Below are 26,758 nucleotides of genomic sequence, written 5' to 3' on the forward strand. Positions count from 1 at the left end.
TTATATATTTTAAATATAGAACAATAATTAAAAAAGTATAAGAATAAGTAGGTTGAACTCTGATGATGTAAAAAATGAAAACAGATGGGAGAAATAGCAATGGAATTTATTGATTGGGGATATGAGACAGGTATGGTTTATGAAATTATGAATGAAGTTTTAGTTAATAGGCATGTTAATATGGCTCTGTTTTTTTGTTCTAAGGGAGGGAATGTATCAACCTCAACTATAATAGGAAGACAAGAGAACAAGTTAAGATATGCGTTGACTTTTAATAATAGAACTTGAGATGTAGAAAGAATAATTAAGAAAAATGTGAATATTCTGTTAACTATGCCAGAGATAAAACAAATAATTAGTGAACAACCTATGTTTGCATATAGGAACAAAAAGAATCTTAAAAGAAGGTTATGTTACAAAGATTTATATGAGGGTAGAAATCAAATTAATTTAAGGAAGGGTACATACCCTTGCCTAAGTTGTAGCTGTTGTATGGATATTTTAAGTGATATAAATGTTGTTCATCCTGTAAGCAAAATAAAATATACATTTGACTCCTATGCCTGTTACAACACCACCCAAATAATATATTTAGCCACATGCACTCAATGTTAATGTTTCTGCACTGGAAAAATGAATAGAAGGTTGAAAGACCGTATTATAGAACATAAATCAGAGATAAACAGAAGTATAGAAAATAATGCCTTGGCTAAGCATGAATTAGAGAAAGGTGTAAATCATTGCTTTAAGTTTAGGGTTATTAAGATACTACAGAAAACAGTAGAGGTGGTGAAAACAGAAAATATAGAATTAGCATGGATTTTAAGATTAAATGCAGATGTATTTCCTGGTTTGAACAATACTGTAAGTTTGCAACCAGTGTTGCACAGGAAACAAATGATGCTACATTAATTAGTATTAATTAATTTTAAATGTTTGATTACATTGTCTGAAATTGATTGGTTGGTTGTGTCACATTTTTTTAGTCTTAACTATTTAAATATGTTCATTGAGAATGGCTTTATATGCACCGAAGAAGGGGAAACCCAAATGCTTTGTCTTGTTTTATTAAACGTTTGAACATTCCTATTGTTCGTGCTATTTCTTCGGATGTACCTGAACTCGAACGTGGTTTGTTGCAGATTTTTCTTCTTGCCTTAGACTATATAGTGTCTGCCAGATTCATGACTATCTATTTAAGTTATGCATTTTGAAAGCATATGCGTGTGCATGTTTGTATGTGTGTGTGTGTGTGTGTGTGTGTGTGCGCGTGTGTGTGTGTTTGTGTGCATGCATGTATGCAAGCACATGAACAGGTGAATCTGTGCTTTGGTTCTAATTACTAATGATCCTGATGAGAAAATGTTGTGGATGTTTCTGGGGATATACAAATATGGACTCTAGTGGTGGATGTTGGGAAATTAGACTAGAATATAGAGAATTATATTGACAGTTGAGATTGAATGCAACCATCCCTTCAGGTATTAATGAAAAAATATGTCCATTGCCCCTTTTTTAAAGTTAAGGGCAGTGAAACTGTAATATAAGTCTGCTGGAGGTAATTTTAATAACAACCATTATTAAGAATAATATTAATAATAATAATTTTATGAGTTCTTTATATTCTTTACCATTTCAGAATTTGTTTTTAATAGATTTATACAATTTTTATGAATTTAATATTATTTTTATTAACTTCATCATTTATATTTTTGGAGGAGCTCCACATAGTCCCTTTATGAACAAATAACAATTATTTTAACTAGTTAATACTTTTAATTAGTATTTATTTAGAAATAATTAGTAGCAACTAATAATTAGAGCCATTGGCATAGATTATGCATTTTTAACAATGTTTGTAAATTTACATCCCTTCTTAGACAAGGGAGCTATAGATCAATGTGAATGTCCCTTTAAAAAAAGACATTTGCTCTTTTTGGTGCAGTGATTGTTTTAATTGAGTTTTTAAATATGGCATGAACTAATCATTTAAATATCTTAGCAAAACAATAAGCCAGTGGAGGAATAAAGCATCCTGTGCCAAAAACACACTGTAAAATTCCCAAGCAGGACACACACACAACTGAACATATAAATGAGAGTCTTTAATAAAAGATAAGCACTTTTGCACTGAAAATGGTGTTTCTTCAGATCATCTTATCTTTTATTAAAGTCTGTTTTATACATTCAGTTGTGTGTGCATCTTTGGTCTTTTGCTTTGGAATCATTTAAATATGTTTAGTTATTGAGCCAGTTAATGTTACTATACAAGCAATATGTTGGGTAATTAAACTTTGTTCTAATGAAGTCTTGTGGTTTGGATGTAAATGCTGTCTTTGTATTTGTGGTGTTATATATAAGGTTTTAACTCTTGGAGATTAAAACATTTTAAATTCCTTATTTGGATTCTGTTCTTTTGATTATTCCAGCATTGTTTGTATTAGTTTTGGGAGAGCACATGGTTACAGTTTTGTTTATGGGCAGTCCAACAATCCAACCACCACATGAAGGGATGCAAAAAAATAAAATGTGATGAGGTAAGCACTTTCACTACAACTGTAGCTTCATCAGACCATTGATAAAAAATGTCAGAAGACTATTTAAACAATCACTGATGTCAGAAAGCAATAACTATTCAGCATTCACATAAAACAGCACACCCTCTTAAACCTACAATACCCCAACGATTCTGTAATAAAAGCGTAAAACCTTTCGGCTCACAAAACATAAAAACATTCAATAAAAATACAGCCTATAAAACATTAAAACTAATGGGGCAGCTTCCTAGTTCTTAAAATGGGCTTCAAAGACACTTTGCCACTTAAACCAGGAAACGTGTCAGCTTTAAACCGAATTATCCAGCGTAACTCTGCACACTCTGTTCTAGATTTAAAGTGCACCCTCTTGCATTAATAGTTATAACATCTAAGACTGTAAACTTAAACTTATGTTTGGAACCTTTTTCGATAACATGTTTTGCTAATGCACTGCATTCACCCAGTTTCCTGATATAATTAACATGTTCAAGTATCCTCTCCTTAAAACTACGATTTGTTTTACCAATGTAGTAAGCTTGACAGAGAGAGCATGCAGCATAATAAAGCACATGTTCAGTTTTACAGTCTGCATAAAAATGAAAATCAATATGACGTTTGGTGACCGGACAAGCAATATAACTGGTAGTCCATACATATGTACAAGCTAAACAGCCTCTACATGGAAAAGTACCTATATGTTCTGAAATAGCAACATTACTACGTGTTTTACAATTCTTATAGCACAGCTGGTGCTTAAGAGATCTGTTACTCCTAAATGCAAACTTCGGTCTAGGGCCAACTATCTGGCTAATCTCTTCATTGGCTAGCAACACTGGCCAATATTTCTTAGTAATATTATAGATGTCTGTTGTAACACTAGAATAAGTAAAAACTAATCATAGGTCATCCTGACATTGTCTAGCAGTACCAGCATCTGAATTGACATCATGTACACCAACATAATGTTTAGCAACAGTATCTCTATGTGCCAACACAAATTCACTCATCCTCTTGACATCATACATAGAATAGCCTCTAGAGACTAGCCGTTTTTCACCTGCAGGAACAGCTTGTCTCACTAATAAATCATTACTATGTAGACACATTTATCTCAACAACTGTCCCTTGACAATATTCCTCGGGACATGTCTTGGATGCATACTCGATTTATGCAATATATTATTGCTTTTACATTGTTTCCTAAACATCATACTTTCAAAACCTAGTCCATCCTTACTAATAGTCACGTCTAGGAAATCAATAGAGGAAAAAGGGTAAGTACACTTATAGGACATCATGCTTTGCAAATATTCTAAAACTCTCTGTTGTACCTTTCCATAAAATAAATATATCATCCACAAAATGTCTATAAAAAACTAAGCTGTCCAAATATAAATTATTATTCTGTACAAACACAAACTCCCACTGAGCAAGGATGGCATTTGCATAAGGGTTAGTGCATGCCGTCCCCAGCACAACACCAACTTTTTGCAGGTAAAAATCATCCTGAAATATAAAAACATTATTTTCTAGTATCAACTCCAATAAAGAGCAAATCAACATTACCCTATTGTTGCTCATACCACTCAGCCTTGTTAGAGACCTCATAACACTCTCAACTCCAATGTCATTGGGAATTACTATGAATAATGAGTTGATATCCAGAGTAACAAAAAGCAGTTTCAGATAAATCATTGCATTCATTTTGCCATGCATATAAATCATATAGAAAAACTATGGTATCTCTAAGCACAGTAGGTATGTCATTAAGAAGTTGGTCATAAAGATTTTTCAAGAAAAATGGACAGTGGTTCTGTAATCCAGCCTTGGCTGGAGACTATTGGTCAGTTTTGTTTGATTTCTTAAGTATGGAGGTAAGACATTCTATAAATAATGACAAAAGAATGTCCTCTGGGGGGAAACCCTGTAAAATATACATTCCCTGGGATTCAAAAGAATTTCTGTCTTCCTGTGCTAGTTGCCTAAACCATGTTGGTGAACTAATGTGATTTAGAGAAACTGTGATTCAAAGACATGGTATATCACAGTGAGAATATGGTATAGCCACAGTGAGAACATGGTATATCACAGTGAGAACATGGTATAGCCACAGTGAGAACATGGTATAGCCAGAGAACATGGTATAACCACAGTGAGAACAATTGCATTAGCACTCCTTATTATGTTTCTGAGTGGAACACTGCTATGTTAGTGGAAAAACCAAATAGAACAAAAACGAAGAAAACCACCAAACACAGGAGCTGAGCAGCTGGAACAGTTTATTCTGGTACCTCGGCTACGAATAGCCTTCAAAGGAATAACCATTCTAGTTTCTTACATCTTTTTATAATAAAAACCAAATTACTCATTATACAATTAAACAATTAAACAATACATTACTAGCAATTCAATCTCACAAAAAGTCTAGTATTTAAAGTTTAAAGAGAAACAAGCATCAGAATGAAGCATCAAAGAGAAGCATCAGAAAATTGCATCAGAAAAAACATTCATACACCACAAAACAGTCCTAAATACAAGTATAGTCTAAGTAAAAAACTAGTAATTTACCATATAGAATTTGCTAACTTCAAAATTTAATAAATATCAACATTTTCCATTGCAAAGTTTTGCTGATTTATCTGCGTCTTCATTATTGCCAAGTTAGTGAAAACTTGTGCTGTTACTCAATTTGTGTGTCTTTATTTATAGATTGTCTGATTGACAATACCTCAGCTTTGGCCGGCTAAGATCTAGCTGTATTCAGCTGGATGTATAACAGAATTTAAGTACCTTTTATCTGCACATTTTTCAAATAATACAGCATTTTAATTGATTTATTTTGTTGCATTGAATATTAACTGAACTGAAAGTTTTAACTCTGTTAGTACTTGCCAGATTTTTATTGCCTGTTAGTAATTGCAGGCGGGGGTAGTTTCATTCATTGATATCCTGTCTGCCTATTTAAGTGGTACATTTTGGAATATTTTCTGCTTAAAACCTCAGCTTTGGCCGGCTAAGATCTAGCTGTATTCAGCTGGATGTATGAGAGAATTTAAGTAACTTTTATCTGCACTTTTTTCAAATAATACAGCATTTTAATTGATTTATCTGTGTTGCATTGAATATTAACTGAACTGGAAGTTTTGACTCTGTTTTTTCAGTTAGTGCTTGCTAGATTTTTATTGCCTGTTAGTAATTGCAGGCGGGGGTAGTTTCATTCATTGATATCCTGTCTGCCTATTTAAGTGGTACATTTTGGAATATTTTCTGCTTAAAACCTCAGCTTTGACTGGCTGAGATCTAGCTGTATTCAACTGGACATATAAGAGAGTTTAAGTACCTTTTATCTGCACTTTTTTCAAATAATACAGCATTTTAATTGATTTATTTGTGTTGCATTGAATATTAACTGAACTGGACGTTTTGACTCTGTTTTTTCAGTTAGTGCTTGCTAGATTTTTATTGCCTGTTAGTAATTGCAGGCGGGCGTAGTCTCATTCATTGATATCCTGTCGCTGCTTAATTAAGTGGTACATTTTGGAATATTTTCTGCTTAAAACCTCAGCTTTGGCTGGCTAAGATCTAGCTGTATTCAACTGGATGTGTAAGAGAATTTATGCACCTTTTATCTGCACTTTTTTTCAAATAATACAGCATTTTAATTGATTTATTTGTGTTGCATTGAAAATTAACTGAACTGGAATTTTTGACTCTGTTTTTTCAGTTAGTTCCCCACCCACCCTCCCTATTTTCATTTTGGTGTTAATCTTGGTGGCTTTGAAACTGCCCGCCCCTCTTGTAAATTTGTGTTTGGATACTCCTTCTGGGCCCATCTCATTTGCTCACTCAACTGAGTGCAGTGAGATCATATTCTGATTTCAGGCACTCCTACTGTGTACAAAGAGAGCATCTGGGAAAGAAAAAAAAATTTTAAGCTTGCTTCCTGCCTTTCTTGTAAGTGGTCTAGACTGTTTGTAGGCCTCTGAGCCCCCAAGCCTTTCTGTGTTGGAAGGAAGCCTTCTAGCTTAATTTTGTTTCTTACAGCTAGCCAGTTTTCTAGTTTCAGCACTCAAATCTGTTTATTTGAACTCAGCACTTGTTCAGAACTCATTGTAAGCACTAAATAAGCTGCAAATTACTACAGCACTCAACTTTATTCACTTGTCTAGAGGAAAGCAGTTTTTAGTACTTAATAAATAAGCACCTATCCAGGCATGTCTAAGGGTCAACGCCCGGTGATTTCTCCTGTCTACCTGATGAATCTGGGCATCTTGGGGCAATGCAGCAATTGTCTTATGTACACAGACAACCCTCTCTTCCTACCACCCAACACTACAACCTGTGAGAGATGCACTCATATAGCCAAACTTTAAGCAAAGCTCTCTTCACCCAAGACAGGACTAAACAGTCAAGAGGAGAAGGTAAACACTTGCACCACACCACACTCATCACATAGTCCCTCAAAACCTACACCACCAAAACACACACATAGAAACACAAAACACGCACCTACATTCGTGGAGGCTCTCAATAAAAACCTGCCCAAGCATCGGGGACCTCCAAATCAGAAACGCAAGCAAACTCCACCCCCCCAATACAACCCAAATGACACATAGTCCACAAACTCAAGTGTGTCACTCAACCATGCCCATAAGGCATAACAACGTATCCAACACTCTAGTCATAGTTGACTCTATAGTCAGGCACACTGATGTTCCACTCACCAGGCTAAACAAGGAGAAAGTTACTGTCAGCTGCCTGTCAGGTGCCAGGATCCACCACATAACACATGCACTCAGGTCACTCCACAACAAGTACAACTATGACACTGTCATTGTCCATGTTGGTGTGAATGACCTGAGACGTACCTCCCTGGACTACATGTAAAGAGACATGGGGGAGCTCTCTGATCTTGTAGCCCAGCCAGGTATGACCCTAGTCCTGAGTAGCATCCTGCCATTACCCAGAATGATACCATAGTACAAGGACAAAATGATTGACTTGAACAATTGGCTAAGCTTCTGGTGTCATTCTAAGGGGATCCAGTATTTGCCTGGGATGACATGATTGACAGACCTCGATGCTTTGCCAGAGATGGCCTGCACCTGTCGCCCTTGGGATTCCGGATATTGGCTAAGGTTCTTGCCACCCCTATAGTGCCTTTTTTAGGCAAGGTTCAAATGACAAATTCACCACTGTAACAGGTACAAGCAAGCAAAATCTGAGGGTAATGCTACTCAATGCTAGAAGTCTAAACCTCAAAATGCACTCACTCGAGGCCCTCCTTAAAATGGAGAACATTGACATCTGTGCAGTGACAGAGACCTGGTTCAAAGCTCCAGAGAGCACCCCTGCATTACCAGGCTATAATTCATACCACACCTTTCGGCCAACTAACCTGGAACGGAGCACTAATGGTGGAGGCGTGTCCATATTCATTAAGGATATCCACACTTCCAGGCTAGTTGCACAGCATAATGCATCTGAGATTATTGAAGTGCAAATAACTCTGGGCAAGACCGCAATCCAAATTGTAGCTTGCTACAGACCCCCCACCATGCCCCAGGATTTCCACTCCTCATTTCTTGATACACTGGAAAGTATTAGGGTACAACCCAACACCCTAATAATGGGCGATTTCAACTACCCCACCATTAACTGGGAAAACTACTCATGTACCAACTCTTTTGCTCAAAGTTTTTTGGAATTCATAAATTCCAATGCCTTGGATCAACTTATTCACACCCCCACCAGGGGCAGCAATATCCTAGACCTGGTCATTGCCAACATGGGCAACCGATGTTCCACACCAGAGGTCAATTCCTCGTTGGACAGATCCGACCACAAGCTAATCACTCTAGACATGCACATCCTGCCCCCACCCCCAATTAGGAAAACCACAGTAAAAAACTTTTCCAAAGCCAACTTCACACTTCTTAAGACAGAAGTGGCAAACTTCATGACACCCATGCAGACGGACAATAGAGGTACGACTGCTGAATCCTACACAAATGCACTTTATAAGCACTTACACGAGTGCATGGATCATGCTATCCCTAACAGAACCAAGTTATCCTCCAAAAAAGGAAGCCGATCTGGTGGTCCTCTGCCATAAACAAAATCTACAACAGAAGAAAGAAACTGTTGCAAAAAAAGAGTAAAATCCCATGACTGGAGGAACTCCCCAGGTCAACCTCAGTAAGAAGCTGAGATCCCTCATAAAATCCTCCAAAGCTAGTTATGAAAACAAAATTGCCACTGACTCTAAAGACAACCAGAAAGCATTCTATAGCTATGTCAAGAATCTCAATATCAACAATCAGATTTGCTCTGAGTTACAGCACAATGGCACTAAATATACAGAACCAACTGATATTGCCAACATCCTGGCCGATAGGTTCAGTGCTAACTTTACCCCCTCTCACCCCCTAGATGGCCCATCTCTATTCCGGAAGAATGCAAAGTTCCTGTAATCATGGCTGCACAGGTAAAAAACACACTCTCCAAAGCCAAGAACACAATGTCCAGGGGACCTGACAATATCACAGGCTGCATTCTACACGAACTACAGAATGAACTGGCACCCTACCTAAGTACCATGTTCAATCATAGCCTCACCTCAGGCTTTGTGGCCACTGAATGGCACACTGCGACGGTTATTCCACTCCACAAAGGGGGAGCCATGATGGACCCCAGGAACTACCGCTCCATTAGCCTGATGAGACTCTTCTGCAAGGCCATGGAACATATCATCATATAACTCATAAACAAAGACATTGATAATTTCCAAACTCTGGACCCTACCCAGTTTGGATTCTTAAAAGGCAGATCATGTCTCCTAAACCTGACTGACTTCTTTGAAGCAATCACCAAAGCCATAGATGAGGGTAAGGTGGTTCACACAGCTTATCTAGATCTCACCAAGCCTTTCAACACCATCCCCCACTCTGGAATTATAGATAAGCTCACTAAACTAGGTATAAACCCCTATGTCACAAGATGGGTTGCCTACTTGCTCACGGATAGAACTCACACTGTGAAAGTAGCAGACTTCAAATCCGACTTCAGACCAGTGACAAGTGGAGTACCAGAGGGTTCAGTCCTGGGTCCCCTCCTGTTTGGTATCTACTTCTCTGAAGTACAGGCTAACACAGAAGATCTTTGGCTTCCAAAGTTTGCAGATGATTGCAAACTAGGAGCCATAATCAAAACTCCTAACAATGTGGACATACTACAAAAGGGCCTCAATGAGACAGATGCCTGGTGTCAAAGTCATGGCCTGAAGCTCAATGCCAAAAAGTGTATTGTCATCCGCTTTGGTAAAAACTCTGTACCCATAAACTACCATATAGCTGGTAGTCTACAATGCCGAAAATGTGATAAGAGACCTTGGGACACAGGTGGACAGTAGTCTCACCTTTGATAATCACATTGCCACAGTGGTCAGGAAATCCTTCTACATGGCTCACCTCATCACAAAAGGTTTCTCATCCAGAAAAAAAGAGGTCATTGTTCCCCTCTACTCATCACTCATTAGACCCATTATGGACGACAATGTCCCTTTTGGTATGCAACTCACAAGACATCTACAACAACTGGAAAGGCCACAGAAATACCTCACAAAGAGGATTACTGGCATCAAACAGATGCTCTACACAAACCATCTCAAAAAACTCCAGCTTTACTCCGTCGCATATTGCCTACTCAGAGGCGATTTCTGCCTAACATACAAAGCTATGTCAAAACCAGATTGGACATGCTCCACTTAAAGAAATCCCAATCCCTCTGAGCTACATGCTCTAGGGACCTAAACCTTGTCACCACGATAAACAGAACATGCTGGAGGGATAGATTCCTGTACCAGAGACTTCCCATACTCTGGAACAGACTACCTATCTATGTCAAACAGAGCTGCTCATTAGTACTCTTCAAGAAAAATCTTGATGATTGGATGGGAAATAGAAAATTCACCCCAGGGATCACTTCTGTGGCTCTGCTTGACAGCGGCACAGGAAAGTCAGGGTACATTTTCAGCTAGGCTTATATAGGCCCTAGGGCCAATAGCCTAGTACCTATCTATGAACCTATAAACCTATGACAGTCTGTATGTCTTTATTTACAGACTGCCTGATTGACACATGCATAAATACAAAAACATAAAACCATTAATTTGTTTCTTATAAGGCAGCAATTTGCAGTGAATCATATGACAAACTATTACATACTCACGTTATTCTATTCAGGGTATCAGGAGTTTGAATCCTATTCAGATGCTCAGTGGCTGTAAAACAGAATAAGAATCCTGGATGCATACAACTTTGTTGTAGAATATAGTGCATATCTGATCGCACACTTTAATTGCACATGCAAGGATGTGACCTTGGCTTTAAAACTTCATTTGGCTCAGTAAACCAAATCTACCACCGTGCTGAAATCCAGCCTTATCCTCTTACTGCTGGAAAGTTTGCAGTACAGATAATTTCATGCATATAAAAGCATTCTCTAATTCCTCATTTTATTAATACTAATTCATCGTTTTCTGAGCTGCTCTGCAAACAAGTAGCACAGACACAGGCTATGACTGTATGTCAGAGATTTCAGTTAAGACACACTTCCTACATGGTTATCAGATGTGAAAATTTTTGATCAATGGGTTAAGATTTCTTTTTGAATTATAATGCTAACTGTATAGTTTGTAGATTCATTGTGACCTTGAAGTGTAATTGATGACATGTTATTTGTCATTTGGCTGTACAAAAACATGTGTTTGTCTTTATGTGAATAAAATTTTGAGGATTCCATTCCCCAGAGGGGACTGGTTCATAGGTTAGTACTAGGCTTACTTCCCTTGTGGGCTATTTGAAGTCTAGCTAATTAGGCCCTATTTGAGAATCAAACCTTGCACCTTATTTCTGTAACGTAAACACCTTAACCATTATGCCAAACTCCCCTGTCATGAATAATAAAAAATGCCAGTTGGTACTTCAGCCTTTTTATTGTATTATTAAATGTAAAACTATCTAACGGATACTAGTTCTGTCTAAGAACAGAACAGCACTGATTGCTGGAAAATAATTGTTTACCAATGTAGAACTTAATCTCAGGTATAGAAAGGTATTTTGAATACATTGATTATTCCGGGAATCTACTGCATTGTTCAGCAGTTATTATTCCATAGGTTTTTATTTCTGTGATTAATATATCTACTATTATACTGTATGTAAAATCTGACTTGTTTTTTCATGATAAGAAAGATGCAAAAAATTAAATCACTTACAAAATAAGAGTATTTTAATGGAATGAAAGTGTACCATAGGTAGCACAGGAAAAACAAGTGTTACTGTTCAGCATTTAGAAAGGGTTGGCATGCCATCTGCAATTTAATTGCAGTTATATTAAGAATTATTATAACAAAGATCACAATCAAATTCAGAAATGCACCCTAATGAAATGAAATATTCATGATGTTACTTATACATTCCAATGGACACAGCAACAGATATGAGCAGTGCTAAACAGCTGACCTATAATGCTTTTTTAGAACAACTGACTGTAAGTCGATAACAACAAAAACATTGTAACTAGTAATCAAGAGACACTTTTTTTTCTTTTTTTTGCAAAGCTTTAAAATCTATGTTTTCTTTTTTTGTTTCTTCTAGGTAACATCCAATGATATTTTCTTTACTGCACGAGTGTTTTAAATGTCAAAATAGCTACACAGAGATGATTACTGCACCATCTATATAGATTTACCTGCGACCAAAAAGGATTCAAGGAAAACACTCTGTATGTTAGCAATCTATACAGGAAGGCAATTACCTGAATGACCAGATTCACGAATGAGGAGTAACACACTGAGATAGCCGATGCATTCTTAAAGACCTCACATGTCATCTCCATGTTTGCTTTTGTCATTATTTGTAGTGCAGTTGAAACAGCGTTGGTCTCTGATGTGGGACCATTTAGTCCAAAAATATTCCTTGCAGAAACCAAATGACAGTGCATGTATATTTTGAGGCCTTTCTCATTTTAATGCAGTTTTGTATCCTCTGAAAACAGAGAATGGCCTTAATGACTGAGCGGACATTGGTGCTACTTATCTGTGTTCAGCTGTTAGTGCTGGTACTCTTGTATCAGGTGTCCTATGACCATGAAACTGCACATTACGAGAACACATTTTGGAAAAGTATAGCCATCGCTACAAAGATAAATAAAGCTATAAGAGCTGTGAGTCATTACAAGCAGAAACTCCCAGATTGTCCTAGGACTTCACAGTTAACAGGTAAACCTGTAACAATTTTTCTGTATCATTTAAATAAATTAATCTAATCACAAACATTTGACTGTTTATTTTTTTGTTTATTTAAATGTTCAGTTTTTCTTTTCTTTGTTTATTTGTTTATTTCCTCTTGATTCAGAGACCAAGGAAGAAAGGCTGCTCATTTAAGTAAAACAGGTGATTGCAAAGTTAAGGTTAATAGTAATTTGCATGCAAATAATGTAGAAGCATAAATTGCAGTAAATTTTCTATTTCACGTTTTTTAATGCGTATACAATGTATTACATAAAAATGTAAAAGAATTATGTAATTACAGATATTTTGGTGCAATATCAAAGTGATTGGGCTAGAGGTACATTGTAGTAGATTGTTGGGAGGTTTGGCTATTGTACGGAAGTGCTTTCAGCGGAAAAGAGAAAGAAAAAATAGCTTAGAACTGGGTCAGTATTAGTTTTTCTCTAATAGAAGGCAGAGTAGTTTAGTACACAAGCAGTTCCATGAAGCTATTACATTTTTAATTATCTTGAACATTGATTATGTTAGATTTTGAGTGAATATTGCATGAGGATGAGTTCCACTGGTTAGTTACTGCTAATGAGAACAATGAATACATGTGATTATTATTTGATTTAACTGAACATGGTTTACATAAAAGAATTCCAAAAGCCTTGTTAGATTGTACATTGAAACAAGGTTTCTGACTGCAGAGCAATTGTTTGGCTTATTTAGGATGTTGTGTATTATTTTGGGTTGATAGCACTTTAGGGCATTTAGTGTTTTATAGTACTTAGACAATAATTATCCCTGTGTGATTTGCTGGAAATGTATCTGTTTTGTTGTAGGTCTGTTCTCATTTCTGTGAGTGATATTTGTGTATGCTAATACCGGAGAAACGTATAAGAGGCAGAGAAGCACTAGTACTCTGCCTGTTGCTATCATTGCTTCATGTTTTTTTACTCCTATAGAATTCAAAGATTCTTCTTATTCTTTTTGGATATGACATAGTCAAGTTGTTGGTCAAACTTCAAGTCAGTGCTGGAATAATGGCAGGACAAAGGGGGTAGCCTGCAAACTTGCAGGGGGTGCAATTGACAGTGCTATAAAGCTGCCCGTCAGGTGCAAGAAAGGTTCACATTAGCAGCTGACTGTGTGACTATTGAAAGGAATGTGTATAGTAGCTTAACTGTAGCAACTTCACTTCAGAACTTGTTTGGAAGACTTTTTTGTTTGTTTGTTTTCTGTTTTGGAGGATCTTTCCTTTTTTTGCTTTTTATTGACTTTTGCTTGAGTAGGACACCAGGTAACCTATAGCTATGGTTCTTCTTCAGGTTATGATCTATAATGTCCCCTGATAGCATAGTGTGGGATGCTCATTCTATTTTAATACTTTGTTGAGATGTGATTTTGAAATCTGTACTAGTTTTGTGCAGATTATAGGATTAAAAGAAGAAATAACTTAGTTTTTGTTTATTTTGGCATTTCATGGAAGGTGAGATTTTGTAACCCATTTTCAGTGTTGTACTGTGACTCTTGAGTAATTGAAGTTGATTTAAGGTGTTGTCCGAGATATAAAATTGTCATCTGTATGTTATACTACTGAGGCAGTTTTTAGTATTTTGTACATATGGCTGATAAATATGTTAAATGATAAAGAATTCTTGTGGAACATTGAAAGAGATTGTTTAATGGGTGGAGTAGATATTTTCCCATTATACACACTGGAGTCCATCACCGTGGCAGATGTTAAAAACAGTTTATTGTATTTTTATTTAAATATAAATTGCCTGTTTTCTTGGGAATAATTGTTGTGAGACAGTGTCAAAAGAATTTGACAAATACAAAAATAGAGCAACAGCTAGTCCATCTTGGTTTCATTATTGATTTACTATGTTTAGGAAATTGCTACAGTTTCTGTATGGTGTCCTAGATGGAAGCCATGTTGACTTACATTTTATTACATAGCAAAGGAGTTCTTCTTGATGCTATTTCTCTAAAACATTAGAATGGGATGATAAGATAGCAGTGGAGCTATATCTTCAAAATTCTATTTAGGCCTTGCCCTATGGGGAGAATTTTATATGATTTTTACATATTGCAGGTAATAGTTTGCATACTGCAAGTAGTAGTTTTTCTTTATTAATCTGTTCACTAGTATTGTGATGGAGTAATTAACTGCTTCTATAGCGATGTGCATATTTTGCTTGAGTAAGTTGGCTGGTGCTATGGTAATAGATTCTGTTTTTGTAGCAATTTCTAAAATTTGGTCTACTGAGACTGTGTGCAAGTTGAATAAAACATCTTTTTGTATAGCAGGTATGTTTTAGTATAGGAGGATTGTTCTTGATAGTTATTGATGTTGTTTATATAAAATGTAAATTCATTTTGAATGAGTCATATAATAGTGGGATGGCTGAGATTTTTTTTTATGGCATCAGGTTATTAATACATTTCCATAACTGGTTAGAATTTGCAATGCAGGTAGATTGTAGAGAGTTAAAGCAAGTTTTCTTATGTTTTCACGTCATGTTTTTTTCTTGGATTTGTACAAATTTGTTTTGTTGAAGTGTTAACACTATGTGTTTTTTATTGTTTCTATGCATTGACCTTTTGTGTCACCTTTCTTTTGTGCAAACTGTTGGATTCCTATTAAATAAGCAAATGCTTAAAATAGTGAACGCTGTTTAATCGACCCCGTTTAGTCGAAATGGTGAAATCCTAAAAGCATGGAACAGCGATTTCTTTCCCAGGTAAAAAAAAAAAATCACTGGGGCATTTTTGGGACTTTGCCATTTCCTCCACTGTGGTGCGATCTTGGAGTTGGTATATTTAAGTAGGGGGGGTGTGGGGGGCACAGCCCTCCCACATCTGGTGGTGTGGGGGAGGTGAAGCCCCCCCACTTTATTTTGTGTTGATGTTTCGACATATTAGGGTTGATTATACAGCATTCACTATTTAAGCATTCACTGATATAATATAGACCCTAACTGTTAATGAAGGTCTGTGCCTGTATTTGGCTTTCCTTTTCCATAAGGGAGATAATTACAATAAAATGGGTAAGAATGCTTGATTGATGTAGTTGCCCACTTTCTCAAGAAATATTTTAATGGAGCCCAAGTTACATTGCTGTAGCAGTAAGCTGAATAGCTGAATAGGAGTTCTTGAAAATCGTTCTTTGCTCAATCTTAATGAAAGGCCACTGTTTTATTTGTTGTTTAATTCTCTATAATAGTATTTGCAGAGAAGCTAACATTAAATCTAAAGTATTTGTATTTATTTGCTCTTTCTGAGAATATTAGGACTGAAAAAAAGAAGCTGGACAGTTGCAAAAAGAGACAAATTGTATTTAATTACAATGCACAAGCAATGTATTTAGAACATTACGGTTACAATTACGACATAGTCATTGCTGTATAATTTACTCCAGATACTGCAGTAGCAATTAATAATTTCATTTAGGTAGACAAGAAAGGCTGATAATTGCTTTGTATTTTTAGACTTGAGTCTTACTAATGTTGATGCTCTCTGCTTTATTTATAGCTGAATGAGCTGTAGTTGCTGGGTAATCTACAGTTTATGATAAAATGAGACAGGGGTATAAAAACTGCAGACACTTGTGAAAATACTATATATATCAAAGTCATGAAGCATTGCTAAGCAATTTACTATCACTGTACAGTGTTTCAACTAGAATTTATTAGTGCTAAATGTTGATTTGCTGTGGTGATCCACCGCAGCAATATGATATGGTGAAGGGAAAACAGGCAGAACAAATTATTAAAAGCATGCAGCAGATAAGACGTTCTGTAAACATTTATTGAATGATATTTCTTTGAAGTACATGGTGCGCTATAATCACATTCTGAAAAGAAGGAAAATATTATGGTGGTGAAGTTCTTACATATGAGCCTCTGTTAAAACTTGAAAACAAAGGTCAAATGCCACATAGATGGCATATATAAACAAAACGCACTGCACATCAAGTAACAGCTCTTAAAGTTGTTACATTCTTTATGTTGCCAGGGAACCCTCATTCATATATCTATTTTCTATGTCACATGTTTGGAGGGGGACATAATGACTATATAACCATTTTTTATGTTTATTTAAAATGGAAGAATCACGTAAGAACTGAGGCCAAAGAACAGTTTTTATTAAAATGATATAGGATATTTTGACAGTGGGCAGAATTCCATACAATATTTCAAACATATAATATACCTCACACTACCACAGAATTCCCATATATAGCTCCACGTATTAGAAAATATTAGGATTGGGTCTATAATCACAACTACATGTTATGTGGTCTCAGAATGGATGTTAAAATAATTCATATCTTGAGGTTCACACAAGGTGAATTTTTGGATATCCATATCTTGAGCATTAGCTGTCGGGTTATAATTGGAGACCTGACTATAATTATCTATGCTATGTACATAGCCTGTATGGGAATCACTGATCAAAGATCAAACTAAGTGTTGTTCATTGTTTAGGCTCTTATGGCTGGACAAATGTAAAAAAAAAAAAAAAAAGAAAGAAATCAAGTATTTCAATTTTAAATCAAAATGAAACTGCTGTAAAGAATAGCTATATTAATAAACTGCATTCTCAAAAGGATGACCATTTGTGGTACCGGATACAAATTTGGTTAAAAACATTCAGAGAATTTGTTTATGCTTTAAGCGTCTTGCTCAATTCCATCTTAAAAGCTAATGTCAACAGTCACTTCATGAAATATAATTTCCTGCAGGATAAAGGTATGAGACACATGCTACACTATATTGGTTGACAGTGCCAAAGCTAGTTAGTTATATTTAGCAGTGCTGTTATGTGTGGAAGGATGGAGATTCTCACATATGGCGATGGTAGAGGACTGTTGAATAGAATTGCTATAAATGGACCAGATGTAATGCAGTGTCCCTATCACTAGAACATAACAGAACAGAATGGGATAGAACAGAACAGGATAGAATATTGGCATACAGTGCATAAATAAAATATACAGTGGTGCTTGCAAAGCAGCTCAGCATGAGAAATGACTGCAGAATATGTATTACAGGTAAATAACAGGAAAATAAATCTGTAGTGAGTGTATTACACTCCTGGATCACTAAGATAATATCATGAGTTTATAATACTGATATATGTTTTTCACTGTAATCCACAGTAATCAACTAGTATTTATAAAAAGAACACATTCTGGCATTAAAAATGGCATACTTTTTCAGTTGCTAAAATTATAAGTACAGATTGGCTCAACACTGCTCATCATACTGTATTTTATTTTATGAAGAAGCTATATGCTGCAGTTGCTTAAGCCAGCTTACTGTGGTCTTCTTTACTTCTTCATTTATTTATTCTTTTTAGTATTGGGAAGAAACTGTAATCTGTCAGTGATTGCACTTCCCATCTGTTAGTACCTTAATTACTCAGCAAACAAAAAAAAGACTATCTGTCTTCGTGCTTATCTATCTATCTATCTATCTATCTATCTATCTATCTATCTATCTATCTATCTATCTATCTGTCTGTCTATCTATCTATCTATCTATCTATCTATCTATCTATCTATCTATCTATCTATCTATCTATCTATCTGTCTATCTATCTATTTATCTACCTATCTATTTATCTATCTATTTATCTATCTCTCTGTCTATCTATCTATCTATCTATCTATCTATCTAATCTGCCAAGTATATCTGTGTGTGCTTGTTTTTTTATATCATAGATACACTTGTATGAGTACCAGACAGTCATTTAACTTATCGTTTGGCTGACAGTGGTGCATGTTTACGTGATCAATCAAATGTGCATTTGGTTGAACTGTGGTATAGTTGGCATATATTTAGTCAATTATAGTCTGCGGTGGTGGTGCTGCGGTAGCGTTGTTGCCTCACAGTAAGATGCTGTCCGGTTCTATTCTCTGCTAGAGCGTCTTCTGTGTGGAGACATGCATGAATGGGTGTACCTTCATTGAATGTTGTGCATCAGGGCTGGTAACTCGGCACGTAAAAATCAGCTATCAATCATTAGCAGACCGGAGTTCTGCTGTGGCGACTCCTAACCGGGAAAAGCCGACAGACACAAACAAACAAACCAGCTTCTGTACTATGCGTTGAGAGCAAACTAGATGAGAAACCAAGTCACCAAGCACAACATGATGAAGTCACTGTTTTTTATAGGAAATCACTGCAGATACAATTTCATTGAGTGAAGTTGAAAGCAATGGCTATTTTCTTTTCTTTTCTTTTGGAAGAGTTTTCATTTCTTGTGTTTATACAACCTTATATTTGGTGTATGTATGTATGTATGTGTGTATATATATATATATATATATATATATATATATATATATATATATGTGTGTGTGTGTGTGTGTGTGTGTGTGTGTGTGTGCGCATGTGCATGTGCACGTTTGGGGGCTGCGGTAGCATGCATACAACTAATGTTTATATTTGGTTGATTTATCTTTCACTTGTGTTCAGGGAGTAGTTGACTCTGCTTAACTGTAATGTTAGAATCCTAGCATATGCAACAGTAGCATGTAATTCATTTTTCTACTGATTGCTTGACTGTGGACTTTGTAAACAGATCTAACTGTGATGTGGGGGGCACAACCCTCATACAAATGTATCTATATTTAGTAACTGTGTTGCTTGAATTTAGAAGTATTTCTTGAGCAGTGGAGGTTTTAGAAGTGGTTGTTTGATAGCTATTGTTTTTAGTCACAGAAATAATGTCTAGCTTTGAGTTTACTCTTTTTAAATACTTCAGTATTAAGTTATTTAGCTGTTTGAGCTTACAAGTATATTGCATTCAAGTCATAAGTCATTCAATGCACACTGCTTATCTTGATATAGGCAAGGCTTTTCACACTATATTCCATAGTAATATGGTTAAAAAAATAGACAAACAGTGCAAACCACTGTCACTGGATAGCAAATTGGCTATCTGACAGATCTGAGGTTGTAAAGTTGATCATTCTCTCTGAACATGAAATTATAGCTAGTGAGATACCACACACATCAGTGTTGGGCCCTTATTTTGCAGACACCCAAGCCAATACTCTAGAACTGAGGCTGACCAAGTTTGCTGATGACTGCAGGCTGGGCACTGTTATCTAGTCATCCAGTGATACTAAACAGCTTCAGCAAGCTCTGGCATATGCACATACCTGATGTGCTGGAAACAGTCTCAGGCTAAAAGTAAAACACTGCAGCACAGTAACATTCAACAAAAAGCTTTTCTCACCTTATATATTGCAAATAGTACACATCTTCAGACAGACACAGTCATAAAAGACCCGGATACTTATGTGTACAATTCTGTCTAATTTGATCATCATGTTTCCAGCACCTTAAAGAAATCCTTGTATTTGGCTCTGTTAATTTTAAGGGAATGTCTTCAAGATCCAAATAAATCATCCTGCCACTGTACTCTTCCTTTTTCAGATCTGTCATGAAATTTAAAAGGCATGCAGGTAGGTGCATACGTGTGTGGGTGTGCCTTCTCTGAAGGTTGGGTGCCGGGCTCGCAACTTGACACCATAAAAATCACTACCAATCATAAGCGGACCGGAGATCCGCTGTGGTGACCCCTAACCGGGAAAAGCCGAAAGATTAAATATAGTACATCCTTTGGTATGTTTAAATCAAAGCATACTGATCAACTAAAAATGCCCCAAAGATATCATACCAAGAAAATTAAAGGCCTTAAATCTTTCAACTATCCTGATAGATTTTCACAGCTTACCTTATAATACAGGCTGCTCCGAGGTGACCTATAGCTCACTTTTCAAGCTGTGAGATACCCAATCCTATTTTACTTTCAGCTGCTTTGCAAAACAAATAGGGTCATAGGTTCATAGGTTGGTACTAGGCTATCAGCCCTAGGGCCTACACAAGCCTAGCCATAACAATTCCCTGGCTATTTCTTCCCAGAATATTTATTTCTCTGGGTCCCCTGTCTAACAGGGTGACTGACATGATCTCCGGGGTGAATTTCCTATCTCCCATCCAGTCATCAAGGTTCCTTTTGAAAACGACCAAAGAGGCACTCAGCTTGACATGTATGGGCAGTCTATTTCAGAGTATGGGGAGTTTCTGGGCCAAGAACCTATCCCTCCAGCATGTTTTATTCATTTTGATGATCAGGTTTAGATCCCTGGAGAGTGTGGCTCTGAGGGATTGGGATTTCTTTAAGTGTAGCATGTGCAATAGCTCTGGGTTTGACATGGCCTTGTATGTTAAGCAGAGATCGCCTCCGAGTAGGCGATATGTGACAGAGTATAGCTGGAGTTGTTTTAGATGGTCAGCATAGAGCATCTGCTTTAGACCTTTGATTCTTTTAGTGAGGTATTTCTGTGGCCTTTCCAGTTGTTGCAGATGTCTTGTGAGGTACATACCAAATGGGGCATTGTACTCTATAATGGGTCTAATAAGGGATAAGTACAGTGGGACAATGACCTCCTTTTTCTGGATGAAAAGCCCTTAGTGATGAGGTGTGCCACATAGAAGGATTTCCTGACTGTTGTGGTGATGTGATTATCAAAGATGAGACCACTGTCCACCTGTGTGCCTAAGTCCCTTATCACACTTCCAGTGTTTAGTGTACTGCCACTTATGTGGTAATTCATGGGTACATGGTTTTTCCCAAAGGGGGTAACTATACATTTCTTGGCATTTAGCTTGAGCCCATGGGTCTGGCACCAAGCATCTGTTTCTGTAAGACCCTTTTGTAGAATATCCACATAATTTGGGGATTCAATAATGGCTCCCAGTTTGCAGTCATCTGCGAACTTTGTTAGCCAGAGTCCCTTAGTGCTGGCCTGTACTTCAGAGAAGTAGATGCCAAACAAGAGCGGTCCCTGGACTGAACCCTGAGGTACACCACTTGTCACTTGTCTGGAGTTGGATTTTGAGTCAGCTAATTTTACAGTGTGGGTTCTGTCAGTAAGCCAGTTGAAACACCCACCCTATGGACCTTAATAACCACCATTAAATGAAAAAGATAAGTTTATAACTCAAAATACTGCCAGTCTATGGAATAACTTGTCACTACAGATCAAAAAAGTACCTTGTCTACTTTTAAGTAGCGTCTTGATGACTGGTTGGGTAGTCACTTAGATGAGTATTCACAAATTTAGACCAAGATTGTCATGTAAAGCACTAATCAGTTTGCTTGAAAAGGGAGTGTGTCTTCATAATGGTGTATATTGCTATGGTCCTTGCAATCACTTGCTTGGAATTGTTCCCATATTCCTAAGTAAGTGCTTTTATTCGTCATTATCATAGAACTAGAATAATTTATAGCTAAGTTAGGAGTGACAGGGGGATCACTGTCTGTGTTAATGACACAAAGAAGGGAGCAGCAAATGAGGATGAAGAGGATGGTGTAGAATCTAGCAATAATCTAAAATGGCTGGACAAGTGGGCAGAAAGATAGGACTTGAATTTAGTAACTAAATGCAAAGTGCATTGCTTAGGCCACAATCACCATTGAATGAAGCAGCATATGGGCAGAGTGAAAGTGATGGGAGCAGAGCAATTAAAGGATCAAAAGGTGCTGATACACCTGAATGGGACAACTGAGAGCATAGTGAGAGGGCAATGACAGTACCAAATAAAATCATGTGGGGCAGCTTCAAGGAGTTATATTCCAGAAGTACAGAGGTAATGCTTCCAGTCTGTGAGGCCTTTGCTTAGAGGACTTCATGACTATTGTTTGAGGTGCTACAGGCTATATAAAAACAGGGACATCAGCCTGCTTAAATGAATTCATAGAAAACCTACCAGAAAGATCTGTGAGATGGAAAGGAAAGAATATTATCACAGGCTAGAGGAGCTAGAGTTCTTTTCAGCTGAGACCAGAAAAGACAGTGTGCCATGGTGTTGTTATACACAATCATGTCAGGTAGATGTGACTTGGTCAGTCTGATGAGGAAAAATATAAGAGGAAAGAGTGATGCAGATGCATCAGATTGCAGTGACTTACTACTACTATTCTGTGAGTTTCTGAAAGTACCTTTTTCACCGAAAGAGTTGCAGATACATCAAAAGAACAGGGAGAAATGATACAGAAAGGTATTCAAAAGGCCACAGGACAAGTGGAAAAAGGCAAGGAGGGTAGGGATGTAGGAGAGGTAAAATATTATATGGACTTAAAAATAAGAACAGGCTTATTGTTTCATAATGAAATCAACAAATGTAATGTAATATTTGGGGAGTACTGTGCCTATGATTAGTGCTTGCATTTTCAAAATCATCATCATGGTATATTCCTAACTAAAAGGAGAAATAACTACTCCTGGGGACACCTGGTGCCAAGATCTCCAGCTAGTGATTATTTGTCCACTGGCATTGACAAGCACATAAAATGTGGGCAGTCCTGGGTTCAATCTTCAGAAAAGGGTCAGAGTTTTCATTTCTTGCTGAGTTGTCAATGCTGTTAAAAAACAATAGCTACAGTAGCTACACTTTTTGTTTTTACATTTACTGTATGCCACAATGCAAAACTGTACTGGTGATGTGAACAGTTTATCTGTAAATCGGACACTATTAAAGGATTTATGCAGAAGGAAGTGTACAGCATAGAAGAAAGGGAACAAGGAACAGCAATGTTTCAGATAACTTCAAGTGCAAATGAAGGCTTAAGGCAAAATATCTGAGATTTCATAATAATGAACTTTTTCATGTATGAATTAGTATGTGTGCATTTTATGGATATATGAGGTTTGGGAACAAACCAGTTTATCCAAGGACATCTTCAGTGTTTAAGGTTTAGGCAGAGAGAAAGGGGGGCTAGGATGAGGATTGGGGGGGGTGAGGCAAGGACATTAAGACAGGGAGAAAGGCAAGTGTTTGGTCGAGCTTGGGATATGAAGGATTAATTTAATAAGGGAAGTATGGAGAAAGTGAGGTAGGTGTATGGTGAGGCTTAAAGGTTTTATGCATAAGTAGTAAGGAAAGGGGTCAGATTTAGACATGATTTTACTATAGTGCAGATTTACGTCCAAGATGACCTGCAGGTACTGCAGTGGTCAAGGAGGCCTTGGATTAATAGTTGTGGCCATGGAGGAGGTGGGTAATGATGGGTAACAATGTTTTTTTCTCTCTTTCTTATTTCTTTCTTCTCTCTAAGTTATGTTGCTTGTAATATGAGTTAGAGCTGTGGGGGACAGGTGATCAGGCTTGTAGGCAGGCATATGGGTTTGGCACTATTGCTCTGGCCTACAGATATATAACAAAGGATGTAAATAAACGAAAAAAAACATGAAGTGAGAAGAAAAGGAAATGAGTACTGGAATCATAGGCAGAGCACTTATTAATGAGATTCACTACATTTTGGAATATGTTTAAATACCTCTAGCCATTTTGCTTCATTTGCATGTAGTGTTACCTCAGTCACAAGGCACATGGTTTGAGATTTTGTCAGGATTTCATGCAGAGTGTGTAGGTGGTTGTAGCATCTTGAGGTGAGAAGCTCTATGATGTCTTTCTGGCATTCAGTAGTGGTTGAGCTAAGCTGACATGGGGGTTTCTGTTAGGTTCAGTTCTGCAAGAACTGCAAACATCTTTTTGCTGCCTTTGGGTAGGCAGAAAAACAGTTAGCTGATGCACATGCGCAATGTGGAGCTAACCATTGGAGAGGGTGGGGTGGGGTGGATGTGTGAACAATCACTCTGTGGGAGTAGGTTTATTAAAGAAATAAGTAGAGTAAGAATAAGGATTAGCATAGGGAGAGACAGAGCTATGCATACCTTTCAACTGTACAGATTTTTGCAGAATGTCCCGAATTTGCCTCATATTTGTGGTCCATTTTTCATAACATTGTGGTTTGTGGCAAATCATTAAAGATAATGACAGACATTTGAGTCTCAGACTTTATATCCTTCAGGACATTCATACTAATACAAAACCTCTCATTCTATCAACGTTCTAAGTTTGTAAGAACGATGTTTTAAAATTGTCCCTATTTTGTTCCTTTGTTTCACTTTTATTTATGTCTTAGCCTAGATGTTTGTTCTAAGAAGTTGAGAAGCTTGGAGGCCTGCTGCTACAGATAGATCAGCCATCATAGGTGTGCTGTGGGTCAAGGTTCTGACATCCCCTTTTTGCTGCTGCTATGGATGTAGGCAGACTGGTTAGTATGTATATACATTTGCACATACAAATATTTGGTAGAAGTAGCAGATTCCTGGACTGTTCGCAAGCTAGGATGCAGCCACAGGCAATGGATCCTTTCTGTACATGTGCAGTTGCTGGAGCTACTTAACTTTGGAAGTCAGCAGTGTGCTTGACTGCATATCTCTGGTGCTTCGTGTTAACAGTCAAGGTAGAATCTGTCCTGGGTTTGGGCATTTGTCCCTACATGGTTTTAAGCATTGTCCAGATTTCTGCACTCACAAGCTGGGATCTGATGGCTGATGGCAGTTGCTGACTTAGGCACCCTGGCATATGGCACCAGGGAGGATGCGGGTTAGTGACAATGCAGTCCGTTTGGTGGTTGGGTGCAGGGGAAGGGGGGGTAAAAAATATATATATAGTCAGACAGATGACTGGGAAAGCTGACATTACAGCCAGGGTGTTTGCTTTACAGACATAAGGTGCAATGTTTGATTTGCACATGGAACAAGTGGCTAGGGTTAACCTAGCTCGCGAGGGAAGTTAGCTGTATTTATTGTCACAAAGTTGCTACAGTATGGGGTGATGAGGAAAGAGTGTTCTTCTTAGTGATATAGATTGAGGAATATGGAGTTTAGAGGTGTGGACAGTCAAAAAAAAGAGAGATAGAGAGACAGGAAAAGAGAATGCAGGCACTGGGGGAGTTTGGTAGGGGGTACGTTGGTCTTGTTAGTTCCAGTGTTAAACCTCCCTAGAGTCTTACTGTTGACTTTCTTTTGCAGATGGCTGAGGTGAAGAATTTGTGATGGAGATGAGTGGACATTGTTTCGCAGGGGGAAGAGCTGTTCCAAAACTTGCCTAATAGTGAAGCTCCAGTGACTGAAGAACTTAAACAGTCCAGTAGGAAGAGGAGAACGGAGGTGGCATAGAGAAAGCCGATGGCCCAAGGGAAGAAAGCATGACAGTCAAGAGATGTTACCATAGTGGAGGCTGTACCATTACCTGAAGGTGCCTGGTGCACCTGCAGGTAATGATATGGTGTTGGGAGTTCCGGTAGGCATGGAAGACTTTGTGTGGTTGGGGAATTGTTCAGGTGTAGATTGTGAGGGGTCAGATCAGGAGTTTGGTAAATCTGCAAGCAGCGTGGAGAACCTGCTGAAGCTTAGTGGGGCGGGGGGCAGATCCAGGTGAGGCATTCACTGGAGAAAGCAGTGTGGATTTGGCCATGGGGAGTTTGACATTGTCCGTAGTTGGGAGGGATTCACTGGAGGAAGTTAGTTCGGATTTTGGGCTTTGGCTTGGTGATTGGTTAGCTATGTAGGCCCTGAGGCAGGGGAGTGGGGCAGTCTTTTTGACCCCTCGCATACCTTCCTCAGTTAAAGAAAGGATCTGGAAAGGGGAGTACATTGATCTCTTTAAATTCATTAATGTGGAAGGGGTTCAGTATGTGCTGGAGTCAGAAACTGCAAATAGTAAAGATCTTCTCGCAGCTTTAGCAGCCTTGGCATGAAGGAGGGTTGGTAGATTACGACTGAGAACATGAAAAAATTGGGTGTTGTGCTTTGTAAACTATACGGCAGTTTCGTTGGAGAAGGACAGCTCCTTGGCCCTTCCGCTCTTCGTCTATTTTCTTACAATCCGAGAGGTACAATGTCTGTGGGTGGGTAATGCTTGGTTATAGTACAATCAGAGGTTTTGTAAGAGGAAAGCAGTTGATCAGTCCCTGTGTTGGGAGGTTAGGCACCCTGACATATGGCTGGCCAATGTGATGGATAGCTTTGGTGCTGTTAGAGGGGGCATGGTAGGAGGGAATGGAG

The 26,758-nt window shown here is 37.7% G+C and overlaps 1 protein-coding gene across 1 annotated transcript in view; it reads left to right on the forward strand.

Moving 5' to 3' along the window:
• Positions 1-26,758, forward strand: part of LOC122809201 (beta-1,4-galactosyltransferase 3-like) — a 415,178-nt gene that overhangs the window by 114,491 nt on the left and 273,929 nt on the right. Inside the window, exon 2 of the mRNA XM_044080511.1 lies at positions 12,197-12,819. Coding sequence (XP_043936446.1) covers positions 12,600-12,819 — 220 coding nt within the window. The 5' untranslated portion in view covers positions 12,197-12,599. The remainder of the gene's footprint in view (positions 1-12,196; positions 12,820-26,758) is intronic.

Source organism: Protopterus annectens, chromosome 8.part0, assembly GCF_019279795.1.
Source record: "Protopterus annectens isolate FY-2018-M chromosome 8.part0, PAN1.0, whole genome shotgun sequence".
Lineage (NCBI taxonomy): Eukaryota > Metazoa > Chordata > Ceratodontiformes > Protopteridae > Protopterus > Protopterus annectens.